The 24,785-nt window shown below is 33.3% G+C and overlaps 2 protein-coding genes across 6 annotated transcripts; one reads left to right on the top strand and one right to left on the bottom strand.

Moving 5' to 3' along the window:
• Positions 1-2,006: 2,006 nt before the first annotated feature.
• On the bottom strand, positions 2,007-4,009 carry LOC142609604 (LOB domain-containing protein 20). The gene is made up of 2 exons (XM_075781233.1): positions 3,641-4,009; positions 2,007-2,336 (listed from the first exon to the last, which is right to left on the bottom strand). Exons 1-2 carry the CDS (start codon positions 4,007-4,009, stop codon positions 2,007-2,009), a joined length of 699 nt encoding a protein of 232 aa, XP_075637348.1.
• Positions 4,010-12,220: 8,211 nt separating this feature from the next.
• On the top strand, positions 12,221-24,583 carry LOC142609653 (putative zinc metalloprotease EGY1, chloroplastic). 5 transcript variants are annotated; one of them, XM_075781297.1, is made up of 10 exons: positions 12,221-13,576; positions 14,647-15,111; positions 15,283-15,423; positions 16,495-16,596; positions 20,750-20,961; positions 21,188-21,238; positions 21,316-21,385; positions 23,549-23,617; positions 24,114-24,164; positions 24,269-24,583. In XM_075781297.1, exons 1-10 carry the CDS (start codon positions 13,256-13,258, stop codon positions 24,425-24,427), a joined length of 1,641 nt encoding a protein of 546 aa, XP_075637412.1. In that variant the 5' UTR covers positions 12,221-13,255; the 3' UTR covers positions 24,428-24,583. The 5 variants fall into 5 exon arrangements, with proteins under 5 accessions (XP_075637412.1, XP_075637411.1, XP_075637414.1 ...); XM_075781296.1 differs by having other exon boundaries at positions 15,280-15,423; XM_075781299.1 differs by lacking the exon at positions 21,188-21,238.
• Positions 24,584-24,785: the final 202 nt, after the last annotated feature.

Raw genomic sequence — 24,785 nt, 5'->3', positions numbered from 1 at the left:
AAATTTCAAATTTTTTTCATGGTACTCGAGTTCCATGGACTCAAGTACCATGAAAAACTCAATTTTCACAAAATCGAGTTTTAAAAATGTAGTAGATTGCTAAATATTTTGTAAACAGTGGTAAATTGCAAAGTATTTATATATATATATATATATATATATATATATATATATATATATATATATATAAAGTGGTATTTGGACATTTTGGCCTAGGTCTATAAATCAGAGAATTAAGAGAGGCTTTGCGTCTACTCAAATGAGAGAGAGAGAGAGAGAGAGAGAGAGAGAGAGAGAGAGAGAGAGAGAGAGAGAGAGTGCTCTTGCCGATGCCATGCTGATATGTTGCCTCACTACTATGCCTTACGTAGTCATGCATTACCCCTCAAAGCCAACAAATGACTCCATCCTTGATGCACGCTAACAACCTCAAATGATCAATGCTATTATTTTAGCTTAGGGTGGCAAGATTAAAGAAAAAAATAATAATGGTTTTAAAAACTAGAACAGTCAAATAACCATAAAATTTTCTAGTTCTCAGTTTTTCCCAATTTTTGACCTGTTTTGATGGTTTTTTACCAGTTATTCTAGTTTTTATCAAAACTATTCTAGGTTCAGTTTTCGGTTTAATTAGTTGAACCGGCCGATCTGGTTCGATTTTTAAAACAATGGAGAATTCTGAAAGTAAAATTAATTTAAATATATTAATCTATATTCATAATAAAATAAAAACTATTATATGCTAATAATAATATACTTGTCATGCACAAGCTAATAAATGTAAATTTTTTTAATTTTTTTTCAAATCTCATTTGATTAAAAAATATATGTATTATATCATTAAATAAGAAATCAAAATAATTTATTCATAGTAGACAACAATCAAATAAAAAGATTAATCTACACACATAAAATTTGAACATATAATATATATATATATATATATATATATATATATATATATATATATATATATCAGTAAAGTTGTATCCGTGCCTCACTATTTTGAATGCTTCTAAAAAATTTGAAATACTTCTTTTTGATAATGTAATAGTTAAAATGGGAGAGAGAAATTTGAATTGTTAGCATCTTTGTTAAAAATATCAAATTAAATAATACAACTTGAGTTATAAGACTCTTGGGAAAAATTTAAATACTAATAAATATATAAATAAAAGAAAATAGGGTCTATTTAATTGTGGCGCACAATTTCAACCTTAAGAATGAGAAGTAAAGAATGTGTGATGAGCAAAGAAATTTTTAAGCGGCACTCCGAGAATATGGCAGGTTTCTACTTTGTGTGTTCTTGAAGTCCGGCAGTAAAGCTGCAAGAGACTTCTCGTACTGTACTAGTATGTAGTTCAGTAGTTGCTATGGTATTAACATCAAACACTTAAAAAGTTCGTTGGTAACATTTTTCTAGTAATGTTATCTATATTTTTTTTGAAATATGTGTGAGTGAAAAAATGTGTAAAAATATGTATAATATTGTTTAAAAACTAAAAATAAGTTATTAAACTACTCTACCAAATGGGGCCAAAGTAAGCAGCAACAAGCCGTATAATAATAAGATTTTCATTATGATCATACTTGTAAATGTTTCAAGGACTAGCAACAAGCCGTATGTAATATGTAAATTTTTTTTTTTTTGCTTTTCCCAATGAAAATATTGATAGATCTAAGGGTCTGTTTGAAATCTGCTTATTTTGTTAAAACTAAAATTTTTTTGCTGAAAGTACTGTAGTTAAAAGTAAAAGTTAGCTGAAATAGTATAGTGAGACTTATAAATAATACCAAAAAGTGTAGTGAGACCCAAAAATAATAACAAAAATAAACTAAATAATAGTAAAAATAAGCTGAATAGTAAAATAAGTTGGCAAAATTAATTATGTCAAACTGAGACTAAGATATTCCGATTAGCTAACATAGCATTATCATAAAAGCAGGTAATTGTGCATGAATATGTGTGTGTGAGTGCAAGGTGCTATAATAAGCAAAAAGATAAGTCAACTCCGATGTAGTATCTCATTGCCAAACACATGCGGAATGTGACTCTCTTCCTCATCTTCTTCCTCATCTTGGGACGGTCTTGAAAGCTGCAAAGGCTCTAAGCTGTGTGGGGATGGTGCAGTCTCTGCTACAATGTCGAAATTTGAGGTGAAGGCACTCATGCTGATGAGGTTATTGGAAGCAGAAGAGTTGTTGGAATACGCTGGTTGTAGCACTGCAATGTTTTGCGGCTGTTGTTGCGAGTTCTGAAGGGAATTTGCGAATGCAAACCTACTGTTTATAAGTTGTGTTTGCAGCATGGCCAGCTCGGCTTGCAGAGATGCCACCTGAATATATAACAACAGTTTTGTTAATTGATTTACACATTATTCACTTAATTAATAGCAATTTTATTTCTCTCCGTACTCATTGTTTAAAACTTCTCTAGTTTCTCATAAATCTCTCTCGCAAAACACACATACACAAACGTGGCTGCCCTTTATGAAAAACAATTAAAGGAGAATGAAGAAGGAGAAGTTATGTATGACTATGATGACGATTCTGCTTCTGGGTCAGGGTATGGCTGTTTTCGGCTTTTGGGGTTCAGACCACTAATGTCAATTTTGAAGATTGATAGTTTCCCTTTGACAAGAGGCCTTTTCTTTTATTTGTTTAACTTATTTGTTAAATTGCAATTTTTTCAAACTCTCTTTTCCTTGAGAGTAATCGTGCTTTGACTAACTTCAGCAATAAGCAAGGCCTATTTGGTTGGTTAGTTTGAGTAATATTGTTTGGGTGTTTTTGATATACGTGTGGATGAAAAAATGTGTAAGGTTATTTAAAATGTGTGGAAATGTGTTAGAACTAATCTACCAAACACCCCCTAAACTTTCAACAAAAAAATTACTTCTAAACACACTAAAAAGTGAAGGTTATGTTTGCTTTTATGAAGATGATCCCTGCATTAAATTTTGTCGTTTGAAGGTTTAGCAATGAAGTTCAAAATGAGATTAAATTCTGTAAGAATTGGATGTAAATCTCATATTTTACACCATCCAATAAGCGATTAACACATCAGCATTTTACTTAAAATTCAATACATCCTACCACACCTAATAACATCTCGATAGATTTTCAATTTGGTTGGATTTATATATGGGTATTAGAATTAATTGAGTATGATTGTGTTTATTCTTAAATATGTGATAAGATGATGTGACATGGCGGGATTGGAGGGGTAAAACATGAGTTTTACACCACGTTCTTATAGAATTTAATTTCGTTCAAAATTAAAAAAAAATCATTTGTTCCCCCTTCCCCTATATATATATATATATATGTGTGTGTGTGTGTGTGTGTATTTACCTAATAAGAAAAAATCATTTGTGGCTGTCAAGTCATGCAATCAGTACCCAAATTTGAGTGAAAATCTATAACATGGCCAATTTACTAAAATAATGGGCACAAAGAAAGGTTATTAATTAATTAATTCTTCTACATATAGAAAGAGAAAAGAAATTCATTGAAAAGAGAATATATAAATAAATCTTTCCAAGAAATTAAATATGAATCACCTTTAAATTAATTAATTAATGAGCTTAGCAAGTAGGAGTATATTTCATGGAAACAATGAGAGAAAGAAAAATCCAACCTGCTGTTGTAAAGCAAGTATAGTGGACACACAACCATAAACTGGGTCGGACAACCTGGCCTGAGCTTCATATGATATTGTAACCACAGCATCGTGTCTTTGGTGCACTGGTATATGCAACAAGAGCTTTGATACGTTACTTGCACCAAATACCTTGTGCACAGCTGCAAACCGAGCTGCCCCTTGGTCCGAGCCAAAGTGGGGAGCAAAGATACACCCATTAATGCACTTCCTCCTCAAAAACTTGCATGCCCCACATGGAGCCATTGCTGCTACCACTGGCTCTGCCTCTACCGTTGCCATAGTACGCTTTCCCATGCCCTTACGTCGATTTCCAGATGTGCTATCACCACATCGTGTCTCAGCCATTGGAATAAGGGTGTTGAATTACAGTGAACAAAGGACTAGTATGGTGGGGGTGGTGCTTATATGAAAATTAGAGGAGTGCACGTTAGTCTCGTGAAAGGGTTGCAAGGTGAATGTGGTAGCTGGTAAGCCTTTCTTCTTCTTTTTTAAAGAGAGACGTTATGGTTGGTAAAGAAGGAGAATGAGTGAAATGGGAAGTGTGTGGGTGTTTGTGTGATGCACGAGCAAAAGGAGTGATAGAATTAAAGGTTTAATTAATGATATTAAATATTAGTGTTAGTTTAGTTCAATGTATATAATGGTAATTTCAAGTGTGTAATAGATTGTACTAGTATTTTCCAAAATTATTATTCTATGAAACTTGAAGAAGATTGTCTTCTGGGGAGGGCACAAGATTTGTGATGCACTTGGCGTGCGTGGGATGGTTTTATGAACAAGACGTGCATGGATTTCGTACCATGAGAAGATGCAAACTTTTTTTCAACCTCCTACTTTTATCCTATTCCAACCAACAACAAAAAATATTTTATTGGGGGTATCAGGATCAGGCTCTGCAAAATAACTTTACAACAACAATTTGACTGAACTTACCCAAAACTACCTTGCATCAGGCTGCTCACCATTTTAGTTTTCAGAAATTACTAATAAATAGTAACTCAATAACTTTAAGGACAGGGTTTAATTACAAAGTTAGTTGTAACTCAAGGCTACAACTTCCTTTAAAAAAAATTAACATTATTATGTATTTTGACAATCAAACTATTAAATTGCATGTTCTTTATGTTCTTAATGTACTTATCAAATTTTGTGCAAATCAGATATTATTTACTATATGATCTATGAGCTTATATTTTATGTATAATTTTAATCTACAAAAACTTGTAATTTCAACAATTTATTGATGACATGACTATTGATTTTTAATTTTCTAGAAATTTTGCAAGCATGAAAGATATAAGAAAAAAATATAATCCAAAGGTAGATTTGTCAAAAGTCACCTTCAATAAAAAAAAAATATTAATTAAAGTTGCAGTTTTAAGTTACAACTAATTTTATAGCTAAATTTTGTCCTAACTTTAACGAAATGTTCATCTACAGATCCTTAAGAAACAACTTTAGTTGTGAATTTTTCTGAGTTGCTAAGTTGTTCCTTGTTGCGACCTTACATTCTTATGTCGCAGACGTTCCATCGTGAACCATTCTTACTCAAGTCTATTTCCGTCACTTGCCCCAGTTCTCAATGATAGGCGAGAGCTCACCACGACCTCACCCGCCACCATATATGTGACCTTAGAATCTCTCTCTTGTCAAATCTAAGCATTACTTGGAATTAGAATATATTTTATGTTGGTACTGTGGACAGTAGCGAAATTATCTAAAAATTTATGCGGGTTTTACGACGTAAGTGTGAACGGAGAAGGGTTGGAATTTGGGCGATAAAATCCCTTTTTCATTGCACATCTTTCTTTGTAATATCTTTAATTCTGGAGCTTTGTTGGTCATGGAGTTGCTTTGGGTGCATATTACTCTTTTGTAAATATTTATTATAAAAAACAGTGGACTATAGGTTAGACCACCATTAGTCCAATAGCTTATTAGACTTTAGTGTCTATGGAGATAGAAGCTTTTTGTTAAAGGTTGTACACAGCTTTACAGAGCATTTAATCCATATGAATGCTTTGACTTTTTAGCCCAAATAATCATGTGAGGAGAGTCTTATATTTCACAATGCTTTGGATTTTTTTTTTTTTTTGCGTGAAATAAATTTTAAACAGAGTTAATACAACTAATAGAAAGAGGAATATAGCCATAGAGAAACTGTAGGAGAGTTAATAGTGAGAAATATTAGGTTTTATTTTGCGGATTTTAACTATTAAAAATTGTTTACAGTTATTACAATTTTATTTTTATTGTATTACTGATTTCAAGTAAAAAATTATCACAAATATATCTGGTTATTGAATATAAGATTTATTTTATTTAATTGTTTTTTTTTTTTGCTATATTGATTTAAAAGAATATAGAAATATCAAAAATATATTAAATACTGAATATATGATTATATATATTATTTGAATGAGATATATTTTTTTGGTTTGAACTATAATTTGATATATATGATTTTGGACAATCTGACTATGTTTGACTCTGATACCCAAACCAATGGAGGTTATTCATTGGTACTCTAATACCAATCTAATGGGGGTTATTTATTGGTAGTCTGATACCCAAACCAATGGGTGTTATTCATTGGTACTCTGATACCTATCTAATGGAGGTTATTCATTGGTACTCTGATACCCAGTCATGAGGATATAACGTGATCATAGTCATAAGATTGTTAAGAAATATGAATTACGTTTGAATATTTGAACTATTTTGAGTCCTTAAAACTACATATATGACTATGAAGATGTTTGAGTATTGGAACTATTTTGAGTCACTAAGACTGCTTATGAATTTTTGGAACATATTGTCAGTTATAACTTCTGAATATATGAGAAACTGACTATTTTCTAAACCATCTATGATATATTTGTAAGATTAAAGTATGTGATCTATGTGCAACTTATTATTTTACGACTATGAAACTTCTTCAGTTAATTTGAAAACACATAGTATATTATAACTTTTGAAAACACATATTATATCTTATACATTACAGATCTATTGCTTAATTGAACTTCTTAAGATTTTGGTTACTTATTGAGTTGTTAACCCACCCCCTCTTTCTCCTTTCAGATTTTGATCAGGAAGAGTAGCATATGTTTGGGCTTCCGCTAAGATGTGGGCATGAGTAAAGTCTAGGAAATCTATGGAATAAAATTTAAACTTTTATGTTTAAGATTACCATTTGTGTAGTCCTTTGGATTTAAAGGAATTAGTTTATTTTTATTTTGATGTTGGAAGATTATTATCTGGAGATCTTTTGAGAATTGCATTATTGAGAATATTTTTAAATTTTTTGATAAAATTTTCTTTGAGGATAATTCTTTAATTGTTAAGAGAGCCTTACACACTTGTACGGTGTAAACTTTATAAGTGTGTGGTTGTTGTCACGTGCCTAGCTCTTACTTGGGTTCGGGGCGTAACACCTTTCTATGTCCAACATATAAATATTTGAATTCTTTGAGCCAACAAGCTTCGAATGTCTTCCATTACAATTGTTATTTGTCAAGGCATAATCCTCTTTCTTATAAATATATCCTCCACGAGTCTATTGCCAAATGAGAAAATAATTTAATGAAAGCCTTGCTCTCTTGCTATCTGCATAACTTCCCATGGAACCAAATCAGTGCAATGATATTCCTATATAGATCCATAAATTTCCATTTAGTTTTTTTTTTTTTTTTTTTTTTTTTTTTAAGCCATGGTCTCATATAAGGGGTGGGCAAAACCAGCAAGCAGAATCCTAAATTGTTGAATTATAACATTAACCACTAATAATGGAGAGTCATTTGAGAGATTATATAACATAGATCAAGAGTAATGATTAATATGTCAGGTTTGTGGATTATGAAACGCAAGCATAGGCCTCGTATATATAAAAAATTGTGAAACATAGAATGTGTACTACCTGAGCATGGAACCAATCAATAGTCATTCACAATTGGTTAACCTGTCAAATTGTTAGAAAGCAAGAATACCATGAAGGAAAATTTTGAGGTACCAAATTTGACGTAGCGGATTAACTAAGGAGATCTACATTGGCACTGAAATCTTTATCTAAATAAGGGCATATTAACTTATATGTGACCAAAAATTTAGGATGAGGTACATATGTCTTGATCTACACAAAGGATAAATTTATTGAAGATGAGGCAAAATCCATTAGCTACATCGTTGACTACTCAATATCATTCCTCTTATTGTTACAATCCCAGCTTGATTCATGAATCCAAAATTTTGTGATAAAAATAAAGAAAATATCAATAGGGACTTGTTGTAATCATTGTGGTTAATGGTAATCACTTAGTGAATATTGCTTTATACAAAAAAAAAAAAAAAAAAATATATATATATATATATATATATATATATATATATATATAGATATATATATATATATAAATTAAGAACCTAAATCAGACTTATTGTAAGATAGCGCCTAACATGAATGGGGTCCCCTACTGCAAGAATAGAGAGAAAGAGAGGGAGGCTATCTAGAGCTTTTTGAGAGAAAAAAAGTTATGATAAAAAGATAATAAATGAAAAAATAAACATTTTATTGAAAAATTATGAGTAAGCTTGCCCTATGCTTAGGGGCAGTTTGCTACCTTATCAAATTGGAAGCCTCAATAAAGACAGGATTTCCTGCACATAAGATATAAAAGAGAGGTATGAAAACTTTACTTACAAAAAAATATTAAAAAATGAAGAAGAAGAGAGGTATTGAACCTTTCTTTGCATGTTGAGAAATTCAATAGCAATATCCAGTTTGGCATATTGTAATTTTCACCATTTAGTGTTCACTAATAGATCACAACTGTGATGAATAGAAAAGTGGCACTTCCAATTCAAGATTTTAAAAATCTCCCAATAGCAAGGAACTTCAATAGTACATCAAATTAATGGCAAACATATTAATAATTCAGAACAGAAAAAATTACCCCGTCTTACATTTAGTATTCTCAAAAGAAAATCAGCAAATATCTTGCAAAAAGGGATTCTGCACACAAAGAGAACAAACAATTAATGAAAAATTCGGCATCATAAGCCAGTAATAAATTACTTAATTATAGAAAACAAATCTTATTGAAAATGAACTTTACAAATGTCAGTTGCTAACAATAGTTAACTTGCATCAACTTGGCAGAATGGCAATTTAGCAACTTTTCAGCATAACTTTTAACTAAGGAAATATCAACTTATAACCAAGAAGTTTTCTTGGTCCAAAAATCGGTCATTGTATTTAATTAGGCCATTGATATATATATATATATATATATATATATATATATATATGAAATTTCTTTATGTTTCTTAATTTTGAGGAATTTTGTAATGATGTAATTTTTGGTTAGGGCCATATTTGTGGCCATGGATTTTATTTTATTTTATTTTATTAGTGGGTGATTTTAGCTTTGTTAATGGCACTTCCATCCAAAGGATGATTTCTATCAATCAAATTTTGGGAAAATGATACTTTTATGAACTTTGGTGAATATGTTGCCACAGAACATGCATACACCAGTATTGCAAAATTGCTTGGGTTTCTAATTGCTTTTATCATATATTAAAGTGGGTTAAAATAATAATTGCATCAATAAACATAATAAAAGGGAGCAATAATGTAGAATTTTTATTCAAGAATGTCAAGTGTCCATTTCCAAAATTTGAAATAGTAGACCCTTAATCCTAATCATAGATATACGAAGTTTTGAAACTCAAATGAATGAATCAATATCAAACAAGATGGTTTACCTAAACTTCCAACTTTCAAGCCTTTTTTTTGAAGAGTTTTGGTGATGGAAAGTTTGGTTAAGGCATTTCTTCAAGAATTTAAAGGGACTAGATAACAATGTTATATATAGAGAGTGAGAGAGAGATACCTCTCTAAGGTGTGTTGGGACCCATCTTGGCTTGCAACCACATACATGACATACTTTATCAGTAGAAGTTCCATAATCCTTCTTTAGTGGATTGGAATATGTTAGGACATATGTGAATCATGTTAAGAACATATGTCATTTAGAATTAGCTAATCATTTGACAAAACGCACTTTACTTGTAATTTGGTAGATCTAGGATGTGTTTAATACTTCAAGGAACAAAAGTTCAAGTTCAAGTATTGAAGCCATGCAAATCTGTCCAAGAAATAAGTGAAAAAGTACTATATTTTAAAACTCGAGAGCTAACTCGACAGATGGCATCTATCGAGATTTAAAAGGCAGTTTTAGCCCGATACTCGACAGCTGCTCGACAGATACCTATCTATCGATAATTACAAAAATCAGTTTTTCAAATCTGATTTCACACATATCAGTGTATACTTGTTTAGGCTTTCTTTTCTCACAACCTTAAACATATATAAAGGTTATTTTAAGGGCTGTCTTAGTTGATGAAACTTGATGCAAATGTTTTGTTCAAGCAAATTGTGACCGGAGACAAAATTTGCCCTAATTCATCTTTCTATTGAAGAAGTTGCTGCGTTTGTACGCCATAGGGTTTTGTAACTAAGGAGTTTCGTTATCTTCATCGTGTTGATGAACTGAAGAACTTTGCAGCCAGCATCCTTCTCAAGCTGGTGTGTTAGCCACGTACTTGGATTCATGCAAAGGAGTAAGCCGCGTACTAAGATCCGCACATCGATTGGTTAATCACGTACTGAGAGCCGTGCATTGAAAATGAGAGATTGTCACTACAGAACAAGCCAAATTGTGTATTAGGGTAAGGATTCAACTGTAGGTCGGTAGAAGGTACTGAGATTCTTTTATTTGTAACCGCTTGTTGTGATAATAGGAGATTCTCGAGAGTGGTGACCTTAAAATCACTCGGTGGGGTTTTTGCCTTGGAGGTTTTCCCCATTCGTAAACAAATCACCGTGTCAACTTTATTTTCCGCTGTATTTAACTTAGTAAGTGATTTGTTTGTGCTACCACGTGTATTGCATGTTAATTGAATTAATTAATTAACTTGTCTAATTAATTAGTTAATTTATCACAAAGGGTCAATACTTTCTTGGTTAATCAGAATAAGAGCCTAACATAAAGTTCAAATATGATATTTTCTTACAAATAGAAAAATAAAGTTAGAAAAACTTTCAAGGTGGCTTCAACTTCTTGTTTGTTTAAAATTTGTATGTGTCTAAATTTGTATTTTTTTAAAAAAATTTCATGTTTAATGTTCATAGAGTTTCAAATCCTAACTTTTTGATCTATTTTATGTTATGTTTCCAAATTAAAATGTGTTTTTCTAATGGCAAGCTCAGGTGGGTAAAGTGTTAAATTTTAAACCACAAATAAGTAACTTAAATCTCAACCAAACCATAGATGGGTAAGTTGTAATTAGTCTAAAAAAATATAAGTAGATTATGAGTCACCACTAGTGGTGTATCTATTTAGGGTGGGAGGATTCCCCAAATTTCTAAAAAATCTCTTACATAATTGTATATGAGATCTTTAATGGTGAAATATATATATATATACACACACACACACATACAAAGGATTAATAAGGAATAGATCATTATCGTTCTTTGCTAAAATATAAAAATAAAGAATAGATAATTTATTAAATATGTTATTTGATTAGGACAAAAAGTTAAATACAATACCTTAGGTGTAGTTTTTTAAGTTTTCCAATTAAATTATAACACATGACTGATCTATCCTCATAAGCACAAAATGGTGTCAAACCATTTTAACGTGGTCAAATTACAAGAGAGAGAAAAAAAATTAACCACCTCAACCCAGCATTTTAACGTGGTCAGATTATGAGAGAGAGAGAGAGAGAGAGAGCAGAGTAGAAAACCACTCTTCCTCCTTGCCAACCATTGTCAATGCCTTAGAGGTGTTGGCTTGTAGAAGAGCAATGGAGTTTGTGATGGAAGTTGGTTTTAGAAAGCTAATACTAGAAGGGGATAATGTTAATGTAATGAACGCCATTTTGTCTCCAAGAGCCAACAGTTCTAGGTTGAGACACATTTATGAAGATATTTGTTGTATGGGGAGGGGCTTTAGAGTTTTCTCTGTTAGTTGTGTTAGGCAGAGAGCCAATTCTGTGGCCCATTCATTGGCTAAGTTTGCTAGACAAATAGATGGTGAACTAGTGTGGTTGGAAGAATCTCCACCACCTACTCTTGAAGCTTTGTATTTTGATAGTCGCAACATTATGAATGAATGATATTTGGTTCGTTTTCAAAAAAAAAAAAATCCTAAATTTTAGTTTCTTAAAAATTTCTTTATGTGTAACCCCACTAACAATTGATAAATTTAAATTAAAAAATTACAATAAACTCAAAATAAAAAATAAAGTCTCATTGCACGTGCAGAGCGCATATGATGAGACTAGTGTGGACTAAATGTTAATATAGAATTATTTAATTGGAGAACTTGAGGAACTTTACCTAAGTTAGGATTTTTTTTTTCTTCAAAATAACACATATTTTTAAACTATTTAGTTAGTTTGCAACATTTTTAAACTATTTAAGAAACTAGCATCTCGAGACTCACAAACTCAAAGAAAAATCAACATGGAACTCAAGTTTCTAAAACTCAAGTTCCAGACCACCAAGACCTAAATCCAATCCACGAGTTCAAGTTTCTACAGTTCATCAAAAACCAAACCTTCACAACCCCGCGAAGACCCAAATCCACAAGTTCCAGTTTTGCAGTTCCTCACAAACCAAACCAAAACACAACTCCATGAAGACCCAAATCCATGAAGGAGGTTGTATCCTAAAGAAGAAAAAAAATCTAACTGAACCCCACGAAGACCCATGGTAGTTTCGATCTCAACACCAACCTCTTAGATTGGGTTTGTTGATCTTGGCACTAGTGTCTCTCTGATATTGTTGAATCAAACCAAGTGTCTCTCTAGTATTATAGACAGACCAACCTAGAGAACATAGAAAATAAATCCAAGGACAAACCAAACCAGAAAACAAACTTTTGGTGCTGAGATCAACAGACCCAAGCTGCTTTGTTGCCAAGATCCTCAAATCCAAGCCGCTTTGGTGCCAAGATCGTCAAACCTAGTGCTTGGAGTTGCTGGTATTACGTTTTTGTTACTAGGAGTTTCTAGGTTGCTGTGTTTTTGTTGTGGATCTACTTTAGGAAACTTAACTCTATCATACTCAAATTCTAAGAGAAAATTTGAGTTTCTTAGATTCGTGAGGTTAGTTTCCTAAATAATTTTAAAATATTGTTAACTAACAAAATTGTTTGGGAAAGTGTTAGTTTGCAATTTTTTTCCCCTAAGTTAGGGTATATAAGTTTTTTTCTATTTGATTATGCTTTAAAAGGATTTTTTTTTTTTTTTTTTTTTTTTTTTTTTTTATCGATAACGGTGGAGGAGGAATTTTTTCAAAAAAGAAAAATACAAAATGATTAAAGTATTAAAAAAAAAAAAAGGAAAAAGAAGAAGATATTATCTATTATTTTATTTAGAAAGTAGATATTGAAATAACAACAAGGCCTCTAGTTCGTTTTCTTCATCCATTTGAATTCCCAAATCCAAATGCATAACTGAAACTAAAAGTGAAAAAACAGTCTCCCCTTCAAATTTTTTGTTTGATTGTTTTAATAAATGGGAACTCTGACTACGAGCTGTAGTTTTAGTTTTTCGGTCCCCGTATGGAATAGGACGAGGAGAAATTCTTCATGTTTGTTGTGCAGAGTCAGACGACAAACATCGTGTTCATTTAGCTTCAAGTCGAAGAGGAAGAGGACTACGAGAGTGGATTATTTCAATTTTTATAGGTTTAAGTGTTTTAGCAGCGTTCACAATGACAGTAATAATGGCGATGAAGAAGAGAGTAGTGCTGAACCTTCGACTTCCTCGGCAACCACCACGACACCGCCTGATGAACCAACGGCCGGCGACAAAACGACGCCACCTTCTTCACGGGTATTTTTTTTTATTAATCTTATTAGAATTTTTTTTATCAAAATTTTTTTAAAAAAAAATTGAACTTGTTTTGAATTTCTTTCTTTAAATTTTAGTTGGACTAGTAGTATTTGAAGTAGTTGGAACATTATTAGTAATACATTTTTACTTTTAGATAGAACAAATTATAAAAAAAAAAAAAAAATAGTGAGTCACATTGGGGAAGCACATTATATGAATTGAATTGAAGCACAATGAGTACGTCCTAAATTTAATTATTAAAATTGAACTTACTTTAAAGCCTGAAAGTAGTATTTGAATTTGTTGGAACATTATTAGTAATACATTAAAACAGTCAATGAGTGTGGTGGAATTTTATAAATCGTTTTCTTTAACGGTGGTGATTTCATAAATATAAGTGGTTATGGGGTGTGAGGGGTAAAAGTTGGGTTCAAGTCTCTCGAAGGTAGTTTCACACATATATTCACTTAGATTAGACTAGAGGAAAATTTCTATTTTGTATTTATTAAAAAAAAAGTCTATTCTACTATTTAAAGAAATTCTTAAAAAAATATATTAATTTATTGATGTGTAAAATTGCATGGTCTTAGAGATTAACTAAATGTCAAACGTCTTAGATTTTATATATATTATTATAGATTATACATTATAGTTTTACCATAAAAAAAAAAGATTAGTGAGCTGAGTAGTGGCATGGCTTTCACTTGGGATTGATTGTCTTTCAATACCTCAATTCTAATGTTGGTATCAATGTTGATCATTAACACTGTCAACTTCAATGCTTTTTCGGAAGCTACTTATTTTGAGGCCTTTCAGAGGCCATTAGTTTCAGTTGAGCCCCTCACTACTCGAACTCAAAGCTTGTTGGTATCAATGTCTTGCTAGGTATTGTATTGACCAGTGATTCATATGGTGTGGGTGCTCACTTGTTCTGTGTGAATGTGTACTTATATATATAATATAATGTGATGGGTAGTGATAAATAAAAATTTAAGAGGCACAAAATCACACCTATGCATGTATGTCTAATATATAAGGACTGTGCTGATTCAAGTATGTCCATGTTTCAGCCTCCAACTATATCACCAGTTGGACCGGCATACAACAGTTTCCAGGTTGACTCCTTTAAACTGATGGAACTCCTTGGGCCCGAGAAGGTCGATCCTGCTGATGTAAAGTTGATTAAGGATAAGCTTTTTGGCTATTCTACCTTCTGGGTTACTAAAGAAGAGCCATTTGGAGACCTTGGTGAGGGCACTCTTTTCCTTGGGAATTTAAGGGGAAAGAGAGAAGAGGTGTTTGCCAAACTTCAGAGTCAGTTGGTTGAGGTCACTGGAAATAAGTACAACCTTTTTATGGTTGAGGAACCCAATTCAGAAGGACCAGACCCACGTGGTGGTCCACGTGTTAGCTTTGGTTTGCTGCGAAAGGAGGTTTCAGAACCAGGGCCAACGACACTTTGGCAGTATGTGATTGCTCTCTTGTTATTCCTTCTAACCATTGGCTCCTCTGTGGAGTTAGGAATTGCATCTCAGGTATAAATGAAAACACAAGTTCACATCATACTATTTATATGTTAGTACACAATCCTTTCTTATATGTTTTAGGACATCATGATGGTTCATCGACTATCGATTTGTTTGTCATTTTGGGAATTTACCATTCATTATTACATGTTTTTTGTTTTTTGTTTTTAAATGAAGCAGATCAATCGACTTCCACCAGATGTAGTGAAATACTTTACAGATCCAAATGCCATTGAACCACCAGATATGGAACTGCTATTTCCTTTTGTGGAGTCTGCTTTGCCCCTGGCATATGGTGTCTTGGGAGTTCTACTATTTCATGTAAACAATCATCTCTTGCTGCCCAGGTTTTATAAATGCATTTCAATGGGAAAAGTTTCTATTAGTGTTATAATACATTGTGCTACATTTACATGCAGATCATAATCTACTTTTTTGTTTCTATTTCTATTTTTTGAGTATAGAATTCTGGAGCTTAAAAATTATCTACCACAAACTATCCTGTATATTGCCACTGCCATTTTGTGAGTTAATTTATATTAAATGCACACTAAAATCTATTACTTATCTGCTCTTCGCATTTGAAGATACAACCATTTGATCATTTTTGCCCAGGGTAGGTCCAATTCTTAGGTTAAAAACTTTCCAATTTTGAAAAAAACAAAAATACCACTTGATAATATTTGTTGTTTGGCTCAACCTAATGATGCAGGTTGATAATCCTAATCTCATTAAGGTATCTTGCAAAGTCAATCCATTCCTCCTATTGGAATAATATGATTTTAGATTTTGTTAAAGCTAGCCAAGTACAGCTTATGTACGTTGTCTTGAAGTACTAAAATTTCCTGTCTTGCAAAGACAATCTCTTCCTCCTATTGGAACAATATGATTTTAGATTTGGTTAAAGCTATCCAAGTATGAGTTGTGTACATTGTCTTGGAGTACTAAAATTCCCTAGATCCCAAGCCAAAACCACAACCTTCGCAAACAATAGACACTAGGAAATTATTCACCCGCTCAATGTGAAAGACCCATCTAAAAGCCACTTTACTTGAGTTGATTAATTGCTAAAGAGATGACATAAGGGTGAGGCTTAGGTCCAGTGCATGTAGTGCACTGAACTTGTTAAGATGGTGATATGTGTCAAAAAGTGGACATGTGTTAAAATCTCAACGGTCCTGTGCAACTGGACACTGGACCCAAACCTCACCCTATAATACATCTTTGCTGCCTCTTAACCTTGTGTTTATTGGTTCCTTAACTTCTTTTGACCTATTTCTTGATTTATATTTTTCCTCAACTGATATTGATATTACTAAATGTTATTAAACGGTCTTCTAAATAAATGTTATCTTTTGATATATTTCTAGTGATAGGGCTAATTACATGCAGGAAGTTGGGCACTTTCTAGCTGCTTTCCCAAAGAAAGTAAAGCTTAGCATACCTTATTTTATTCCCAACATTACCCTTGGCAGCTTTGGTGCAATTACTCAGGTGAGTATATTTAATCATTTCTGTATGTTATAATTCCTTTCCTGAAATCATTAAGTGGCAGAAACTTCTTTGTGGGGGTTATAAAATTTCCTCTTATAAGACTGGTGCAATATAATTTTTATGGTTGGGTGCTAAGCTGTGTTACCCAAATGAAATGTAAGCTGGGGTTCAACTGATAGTCCAGTGGTAATGGCATCCTTTGTGGTGCCATATGCTTGTAGTTCAAATCCCACCTCCCCTCCCTCCCCCACTATCTCATAAAAAGTAATAATAATAAAAAGAAAACCAAGCTTGTTCAGTTTCTTCTTTTTCTTCAGATTTGAGTAATGCCAGTATCATATTTGAATGGATGTCTCTGTGTCCCAGCAAAGTGACAGGGCATTGAATGGTTATTCCACTGGTCAATACGAATTCCTATATCTCCTTAGACATACCCAGCATTGGAAGGTTTTTCAACATAGAAACCAATTCCCACATCCCCACAAACACATTTAGAAGAAAGCATTGTGTAACATGGTTGAGACAAATGCTTCAGAACATTATTTCAGTCTTATTTCAAGTTGATCTGTTACTGGTTTAGAAGTTAAATGTTGTTTTCCCCATACCTTATTCAAATGTATTTATTGTAAGATAAAAAAAGGCCTTAACTCCTTGAAAGAGGTAAGTCTAAATGTATTTAGATATTCAGTCCTACAGATCTCTCTTTTGCTTATACTGAGTGCTCTTGCCATTTTTGCATGGAGTTGGACTTATCCAACTGCCTTGTTGATGCAGGGAGCCAAGATTTTATCTTTTAATTTGCGATTAATTTCGTTTTTGAATTTAATTAGTTGTTTTCCATATTAGTATAATCCCTAAAACTTATTTAACTGGCACTCATGTAATCATGAAAGACAGTTGAATTTGAATAAGAATATTATTATGAGTTGAGAATGTCTCCTCCTTTGTTCTCTTTGTTTGGTGGTGATGCCAAACGCCCCTAGGTAGTGATGCCTAGGGTTTGCCGGCAGATTCTAGGTGGTGAAGCCTAGGATATGTTTTGTTTCCTTTTTATTTTCTATTTTCTACTGCGTTCTGCATCAACTTGGTATCAGAGCGTCCAATCCTTTCAAGCCCACTCCAAATTTGTCTAAGTGTAAACAGCCACCCCAACCCTAAAACTCTGATCACCACCAAATCTACTAGCCAAAACCAAAAAAAAAAATCTGTCCATCCTTAGACAACCCACTGCCACCTTGTCGCCCTCCACACAACCACCTGGAGAAGTCAGATCTGCACCGCTGAAGCTGTTGTTTCGCCAACTGCTAGAGCTGTTCATCTTGCCCAGCACCACCATCACACATCTGCTATTGATTTACTGGGATTGAAGCTTTCTTGTGTGTTGTGGATTTCACACCGTGACCTGTATTTGGCTTTCTAGTCATTTTTTAAAAAATTTAAAAAGGAACGAAACCAGCAACACTACTTGGGCTCGTTTTGTTTGGTAGTCCACATGCTTTTATTGTTGTTTATAACCTGCATCCAGCAAACATCTAATCCCGCCAGTCCAGCCCGGACTCGCACGTTGGATAACAACCACCATGTCATCAGTACTGGTTCTTTTTATCATTCTTTGTTGAGACTTATCATTAATCATGGCTATATTAGAAGCACCTAGTTTTGATGGTCGTCAAGAGCCATGGATTTTCACTGAGTGGTTATATGAGATAGATGAGTTTTTGAACAAATAGGTTTGTCATATGTGACAAGGGCTAGGTTTGCCAAGATGAAATTGATAAGTAGAGCTAGAGACTATTGGCAAGATGTTGAAGACCTTCGCATTAGAAAGGGTAAGTCTCCCATAACTAATTGGGAAGAAATGAAGGAAATACTCATTGAGAGATAGATTCCCCCATCCTATGAACAGAGGAGAGAGAGATATGTTTCCTCCATCCTATGAGAAATAAAGAGAAATATGTTCCCCACCTTATCAACAAAAGAGACAAATACGAGATAACAATCTCAATCAATGGTATAGACTGCACCTGGCCATGTATCTCAATTTGAAGATTAGATGAATGTTCGAACAATTTCTAGTCCTAAGCCTAATGTGACTTTTTGCTCAAATTCTAGTCCCAAGCCCAAGGTGAATTTTTGTTCAAATCTGGTCCTAAGCCCAAGGTGAACTTGGGTTCAAATTCTAGTCCTAAGTTCACTCCAGTGCTATCTTCCATTGAAGTAGAACACAAACTTGAGAATCTCATGAAATTAGTTCAAGATTACTTTGCAATGCTCAATAAACCTGAAATTGGGTTTGATACTTTAGATGCTCACTGCAAGCGCTTAGTGTCGACAGAGGTTGCTTCACCTGTGCAACAAGAAGTACCTACTGAGGAGCCTAAACAACAAGGTGAAATATCTGAACCATGTGCAGCAGACTTAATTCAACCTATTGAAGTGTCAGATACATTGCCCATTGTTGAAAAGGAGATTCCATTATCCTTGATGAAGAGAAGGTTCCACAAGGAAGTGTAACATTAGAGGGTGCACATGATGCGATTGTAGAAGTTGATGAATCTACTTTTGATAAGCCTTCTATTGTGTATAAAGACAATTTGTGAAAGTAGAGAGTGGATACCATGGTGCTTCTAATGAATCAAGATAAAATTATATTGATTGCACACATTGATTTTGTTATTTTTAAAGAATTTACTGATGTGATGGAATGTAAAGCTTCATTATTCTCCGTGCTCCCAAAGGTGATTCCTACATTGAGACAAGTACTGCATACTAGAGCTCTGATCCTTTTCCACTTTAAAACTCGAGGTCAAGTTTTCTCCAACTAGAGGAGTATGATGGAGGGAACCAAGATTTTATGTTTTAATTTGCAATTAATTTTGTTTTTGAATTTGATTATTAATGTTGACGGTTTTTAAGGATTTGATTAGATGTTTTCCATATTAATATAACACCTTAAACCTATTTTAACTGACACTCATGCAATCATGAAAGACAGTTGAATTTGAATATGAATATTATTATGAGTTGAGAATGTCTCCTCCTTTGTTCTCTTTGTTTGGTGGTGATGCCAAACACCCCTAGGTGGGGATGCCTAGAGTTTGCAAGCAGATTCTAGATGGTGAAGCATAGGATATGTTTTGTTAGTACTTGTTTCCTTTTTATTTCCTATTTTCTACTGTGTTCTGCATCACTCATCCCTCTATAACAGTGTCCCAAAAAAATCATCGTTGCAACTAGGTGCTTTAATTCAAATCCAATTTTAACCTTTTCTGCAAGTAGTCTCTTCTATGCTCTGCCTTCTTCACTCTCTCTGCTCACAACTCAATCTAAAATTTATGAGAAAAAATACATGAGAAATTGGACTTAATTCTTCCAAAAGTAAAGTCAATCTTTTTCCATGTGAAATTAGTAAAATGGACTGTTCTAATTCATTTTTGGATGGTAAAGGTCATCATTTCCCATATTGAGCTTCAATTTGATTAATGCAATGCTACTTGAGGACCCTTATCTTGAGTAAACAAATTAATATTCCCTTGTAGAAATAATATGAAAATCCATGTATAATCTAGCAGTTATAGCTTTGTTCCTTATATGAGAATTTTGGAGACTTCATTAACTAGCCAAGTCTTTGATAGGACAACATCATTGTTTTAGAGATAAACATTACATACTTCTCAGCTATTAATGAAGGCGGGTAATATTTCAGAAATATCTGGACTGGTCATACTTTATGATGTATGAATCCTTATGTGGGCAATTGAATTATTTGATTTTTCTGCTTGTTGACCTGATATATGGTTTGATATACTAGATATGACGTTGTGATACTGGAAAATCATTTGTTGTTTCTTTTAATTGGATCCTGGTTTTCTTTGTCAAAGTTATTTTCTATTTCAAGTTTTGCATTATGCTTTAATGGACCAGGATTTTTTTTTTTTTTTTTTTTTTTCTGTTTGGGGATCTTTAGTTTATATATTACGTCTTCTTTGCCAATTACTGTGCTATATATTGGTAGTTTCAATCACCTTTGGGCCTAATGGCCTCAACCCTAATGAGAAATGTTCATTAAGACAATGGGTGGAACTTTCTACAAGTACTATCTACACTATATTTATGTGGATATTTTCTGCTTATCAACTATTATTTTGTGCAGTTCAAATCCATTCTTCCTGATCGGAGTACAGAGGTTGACATATCAATTGCTGGTCCAGTTGCTGGTGCTGCCCTGTCTTTTTCAATGTTTGCTGTTGGACTATTGCTCTCATCAAATCCGGGTGCTGCAGGAGATTTAGTGCAGGTTCCAAGCATGTTGTTTCAAGGTTCTTTGCTTCTTGGACTCATCACTAGAGCTACACTTGGTTATGCGTATGTCCTCTGCTTCCATTGCCTTATTGAACTGAAAATATTGTTGATATGCAAGATAAGAAAAAATTAAGCTTTTCCAATGGTTATGATGCTCCTTTGGAATGATCTAATAAATATCAAGTAATGTTTCACTCGTTATGATGTGGTAATTCAATCATTTCATTTCCCTTGTATCTCATCTTTGTCATGAAGCTTTTCAGTGACATTTGATATTATCAATGTGCAGAGCAATGCATGCTGCAACAGTTTCGATTCATCCTCTTGTGATTGCAGGATGGTAACATACCATTCTTGGAATATCTTATTCTGTTTATCATAACATATGATAGTTTACCATGCAAGTAACTGTTGTAGGTGTGGTTTAACAACATCAGCTTTTAATATGCTTCCGGTGGGGTGCCTTGATGGTGGAAGAGCTGTGCAGGTAGCCTTCTACTTACTTTCTTCTGCGTTAATTCATTAATTGGGAAATCTACATTTTTTTAAGCTTGCTATTATTCTAAGTCAGTATAGAGCTTGCACACATGTAGGATCATATGTTGCACATTTGTGCAGTGGTGATTGGGAGAATTTTCTCGATGTATCGTGATGAGTTCACAACGGAATATATTATTTGTTTATTTTTAATCGGTGCAAGAAAATACGGTTTCATCCATACATTATATATATTGGCAGACAGCTGTAAACATATTATGGGAAACAATTGCTTTTAAGATATGAGAATGAAAAAATATTTGCTAAATGTGGTCATGAAAATTTATTGTATGTGTTAGAATTGTGAGTTTAAATGATTAAATTTATCATATCTCAATAGCTTAAGCTTTTGAAACAATTGGTAATTTGACATGGTATTAGAGCAAGAGGTTCTAAGTTTGATCATTGTCTCTTCCACTTTACCTCCTATATAAAATCCAACGTATTGGGCCTCACCTATTAAGAGAGGAGTTTGGGCCCAAACATGAGGGGGAGTGTTAGAATTGTGTGGTTAAATGATTAAATTTATCATATCTCAATAACTTAGGCTTTTGGGACAATCGGTAATTTAACAGTATGCTTAGGGATTTGCATTTTTGAAGCTTCCTTCTGTCAAATCTTACATTTATCTGATCAAATAGATAAGTTAATTTGATAAAGTCCTTTGAGAACTGCACTGCCATAGAGATATCCTTTGTATGCTTTGCAGGGTTTCCCTTCATTTGGATCAGCTGCTAGTTTTTGTTAGTTCCCAATTATTTATGGCTAAAAAAAGGCAAGATTGAAGCGGGAAATAATAAATAAGATAAATTCTTAGGCTCAAGAGACCCTATAACTCTTCAGATATGAATTCTCATTTTGTGGATACGAATGGCTCTCTAAAGAAACTCAAAAGAGGTGGCTTATGCTAGCCATCAGCACCCGTTAGTCTTAACTATTAAAGCTCATTGAAGTTCACACACATTACTCACAAGACCTATTAAAAGACATAAAAATAACTAATAGGAATAGCATACATTAAAGACATAGCTTACACGTAGACTGGACTTACTAATTGGTTGGTCCAGGTGGAAAGTGCCCCCCTGTTTTGCTTTGGACTTGGACACTACCAATTAATTAGGTGAGATCCATTGGTTATGGTTTCTATCATAATGATGTTTTCTATGTCGATGGAGTCCTAGTATTTTATATTATTGATCCAAGGACATACCTTTGGTAACTGTGTATGTTCTTACAAAAATTTCACACCTCAACTTACTTGTGGGTTGACTAAAACTATTCTAAATATTGAGAGGAGAAGGATAAGAAATTTTTTTTTATTAAGGTTCTTTTGACACTGGCTTATTTTAGTCTACTGTCCCTTGTATCTATGAAATTAATTCACCCCCACCCTCTCCCTGGCAGGTCTCTTTGTATGTTTGTGTACGTGTCTTTTTTTTCCCTAATTTTTTCTCTATAAGCGAGATTGATTTTTACCTAGAATGTACTTACATGAGCAGAGGGGCTCACCTCAGTGGTTGTTTCTATTGCCAAAGATGTGTTGGACTTTGATGATTTTTTTTTCCTGATACATCATAAGTGGGGGAGGGGGATTTTGAAGCTTGGACGTCTCCATTGAAAACATCTAGAGGTGCCAATTGACCTAAAGGTCATTGCTACGATGTTGTGAATAGATCCTGCTAGTTTTGCCAAATTTATTCTTAAATTCCCAAATCAACATTTACCCGTCGATGGAATCTTGCCTCAATCTATACATACATGTGTCTATGGAGTTTTTGAACTAATTATCTTCAACTTAAATGGTGCAAAAGAAGTTACCTCTGGCTCCTGTACTTGCTTCTAATAACTATATATATTACAACTGAGAAGCTGTCTGATATTCCCACCTCTATCCCATTTATAAACAAGTACCTAATCCTTTTATTTTGGGGGGTGGGAGTTGGAATTTATTGTGCTTCATTTGTTGAAGAAGATAAAAGTTTTTCTGTTCTCAAATTTTCATGTAGAAGGATTGGTGTTATTTTCCCTTGCTTGAGTGATTTGGTTGATAATTATTATTATTTTCATCCGAAATTAGCACATAGTGATAATTTGATTTTGTGTTTTTTTACAGGGGGCTTTTGGAAAGAATGCACTAATTGGATTTGGTTTGACAACTTACACATTGCTTGGATTGGGAGTGGTAAGGCTCATCTTTGCTTGGCAACTCTGTTGTCATTATCACCAAGAGCCTTGTAGCTCAACTAGCTCTTAGGTTCAAATACCCCATCCCTCATTACAACGGTGGAATTATGTTTTTTTTTTTTTTTTTAATTTACTCTCATTATTAATCCACTACTACTTTATTTTAATGTGCTTACACCATGTCATAGTTCATGCATCATTACCTGTTCCATGGGACTCTTGCACGATTACGAATTATCTTCATTTCCATTAATGTTTTCATGATTAAATAGATACTTTAAAATATCTATTTATTTCATATAGTAATTACTAGGTTCTCCTAGAAGATGGAGATGTGGTGCTCTTATCTCACATTCATGGTGGATCTCATTAATTAAATTCATAGTAGAGTCTAACATGAATGTGAGAGAAGGGAGTACTGCGTTATCGTACTCTGGGATTACATAGTAATTTTCTTATTTCATATTGACATCCTGTTTTTCTCAATATTTCAGCTTGGTGGACCTTTGTCACTTCCTTGGGGACTATATGTTTTAATATGTCAGGTATTTGAAAAATAAAAGAAAAATATGTCAGGTATATGTTTTAAGTATGTTTTTCAAATTCTTAATCCCCCCTCAAGTGTAATTTACTGTTGATATATTTTCAGAGAACTCCAGAGAAGCCATGCTTGAATGATGTGACAGAGGTTGGAACATGGAGGAAAATACTTGTTTCAGTGTGTATTTTCCTTGTTGGTTTGACACTTCTTCCTGTATGGGATGAGCTTGCAGAGGAGCTAGGTATAGGTCTTGTAACTACATTTTGATGTGTACTACGCATAGAGTAAGGCCAATTTTTAAAACCAAAATCAAATTAATTATCAAGCCATAGCTATAGTGAGTCATGTACAATGTCAATATGTTTACAGCTTTATTATAATTATTCTTTTCCCTTTAAATCAAATTTTTGTTACCTTTTTCTATTTTTCTTTTGCCTCTACCAAAGACGTTTGGCTCATGTACAATGTCAATATGTCGTCTTGGCAGGAAGCCCGTATTATTGCAACTAGAATGGTTGTTTTTTTGTTTTGTTTTTTTGATAGGAAGAATCGCTGTTCGTTTTGGAGGACTTTGTTGTTTTTATAAAGGATCGGTGCAACTCTAATCATACACCTAGATGTTGAC

The sequence above is a fragment of the Castanea sativa genome, chromosome 9, assembly GCF_040712315.1.
Source record: "Castanea sativa cultivar Marrone di Chiusa Pesio chromosome 9, ASM4071231v1".
Lineage (NCBI taxonomy): Eukaryota > Viridiplantae > Streptophyta > Magnoliopsida > Fagales > Fagaceae > Castanea > Castanea sativa.
Note: the sequence above shows the minus strand (reverse complement) of the source record. Positions and strands in the feature narration are given on the sequence as shown.

What these genes read in the sequence shown, in the direction of transcription:
- LOC142609653 (XM_075781296.1), top strand. Translation starts at nt 13,256, where the DNA reads ATGGGAACTCTGACTACGAGCTGTAGTTTTAGTTTTTCGGTCCCCGTA. An exon ending in CGACGCCACCTTCTTCACGG is followed by an intron (nt 13,577 to 14,646) that starts GTATTTTTTTTT and finishes TCCATGTTTCAG; the next exon opens with CCTCCAACTATATCACCAGT. An exon ending in GCTTTGGTGCAATTACTCAG is followed by an intron (nt 16,597 to 20,749) that starts GTGAGTATATTT and finishes TATTTTGTGCAG; the next exon opens with TTCAAATCCATTCTTCCTGA.
- LOC142609604 (XM_075781233.1), bottom strand. Translation starts at nt 4,009, where the DNA reads ATGGCTGAGACACGATGTGGTGATAGCACATCTGGAAATCGACGTAAG. An exon ending in TACTTGCTTTACAACAGCAG is followed by an intron (nt 2,337 to 3,640) that starts GTTGGATTTTTC and finishes TTATATATTCAG; the next exon opens with GTGGCATCTCTGCAAGCCGA.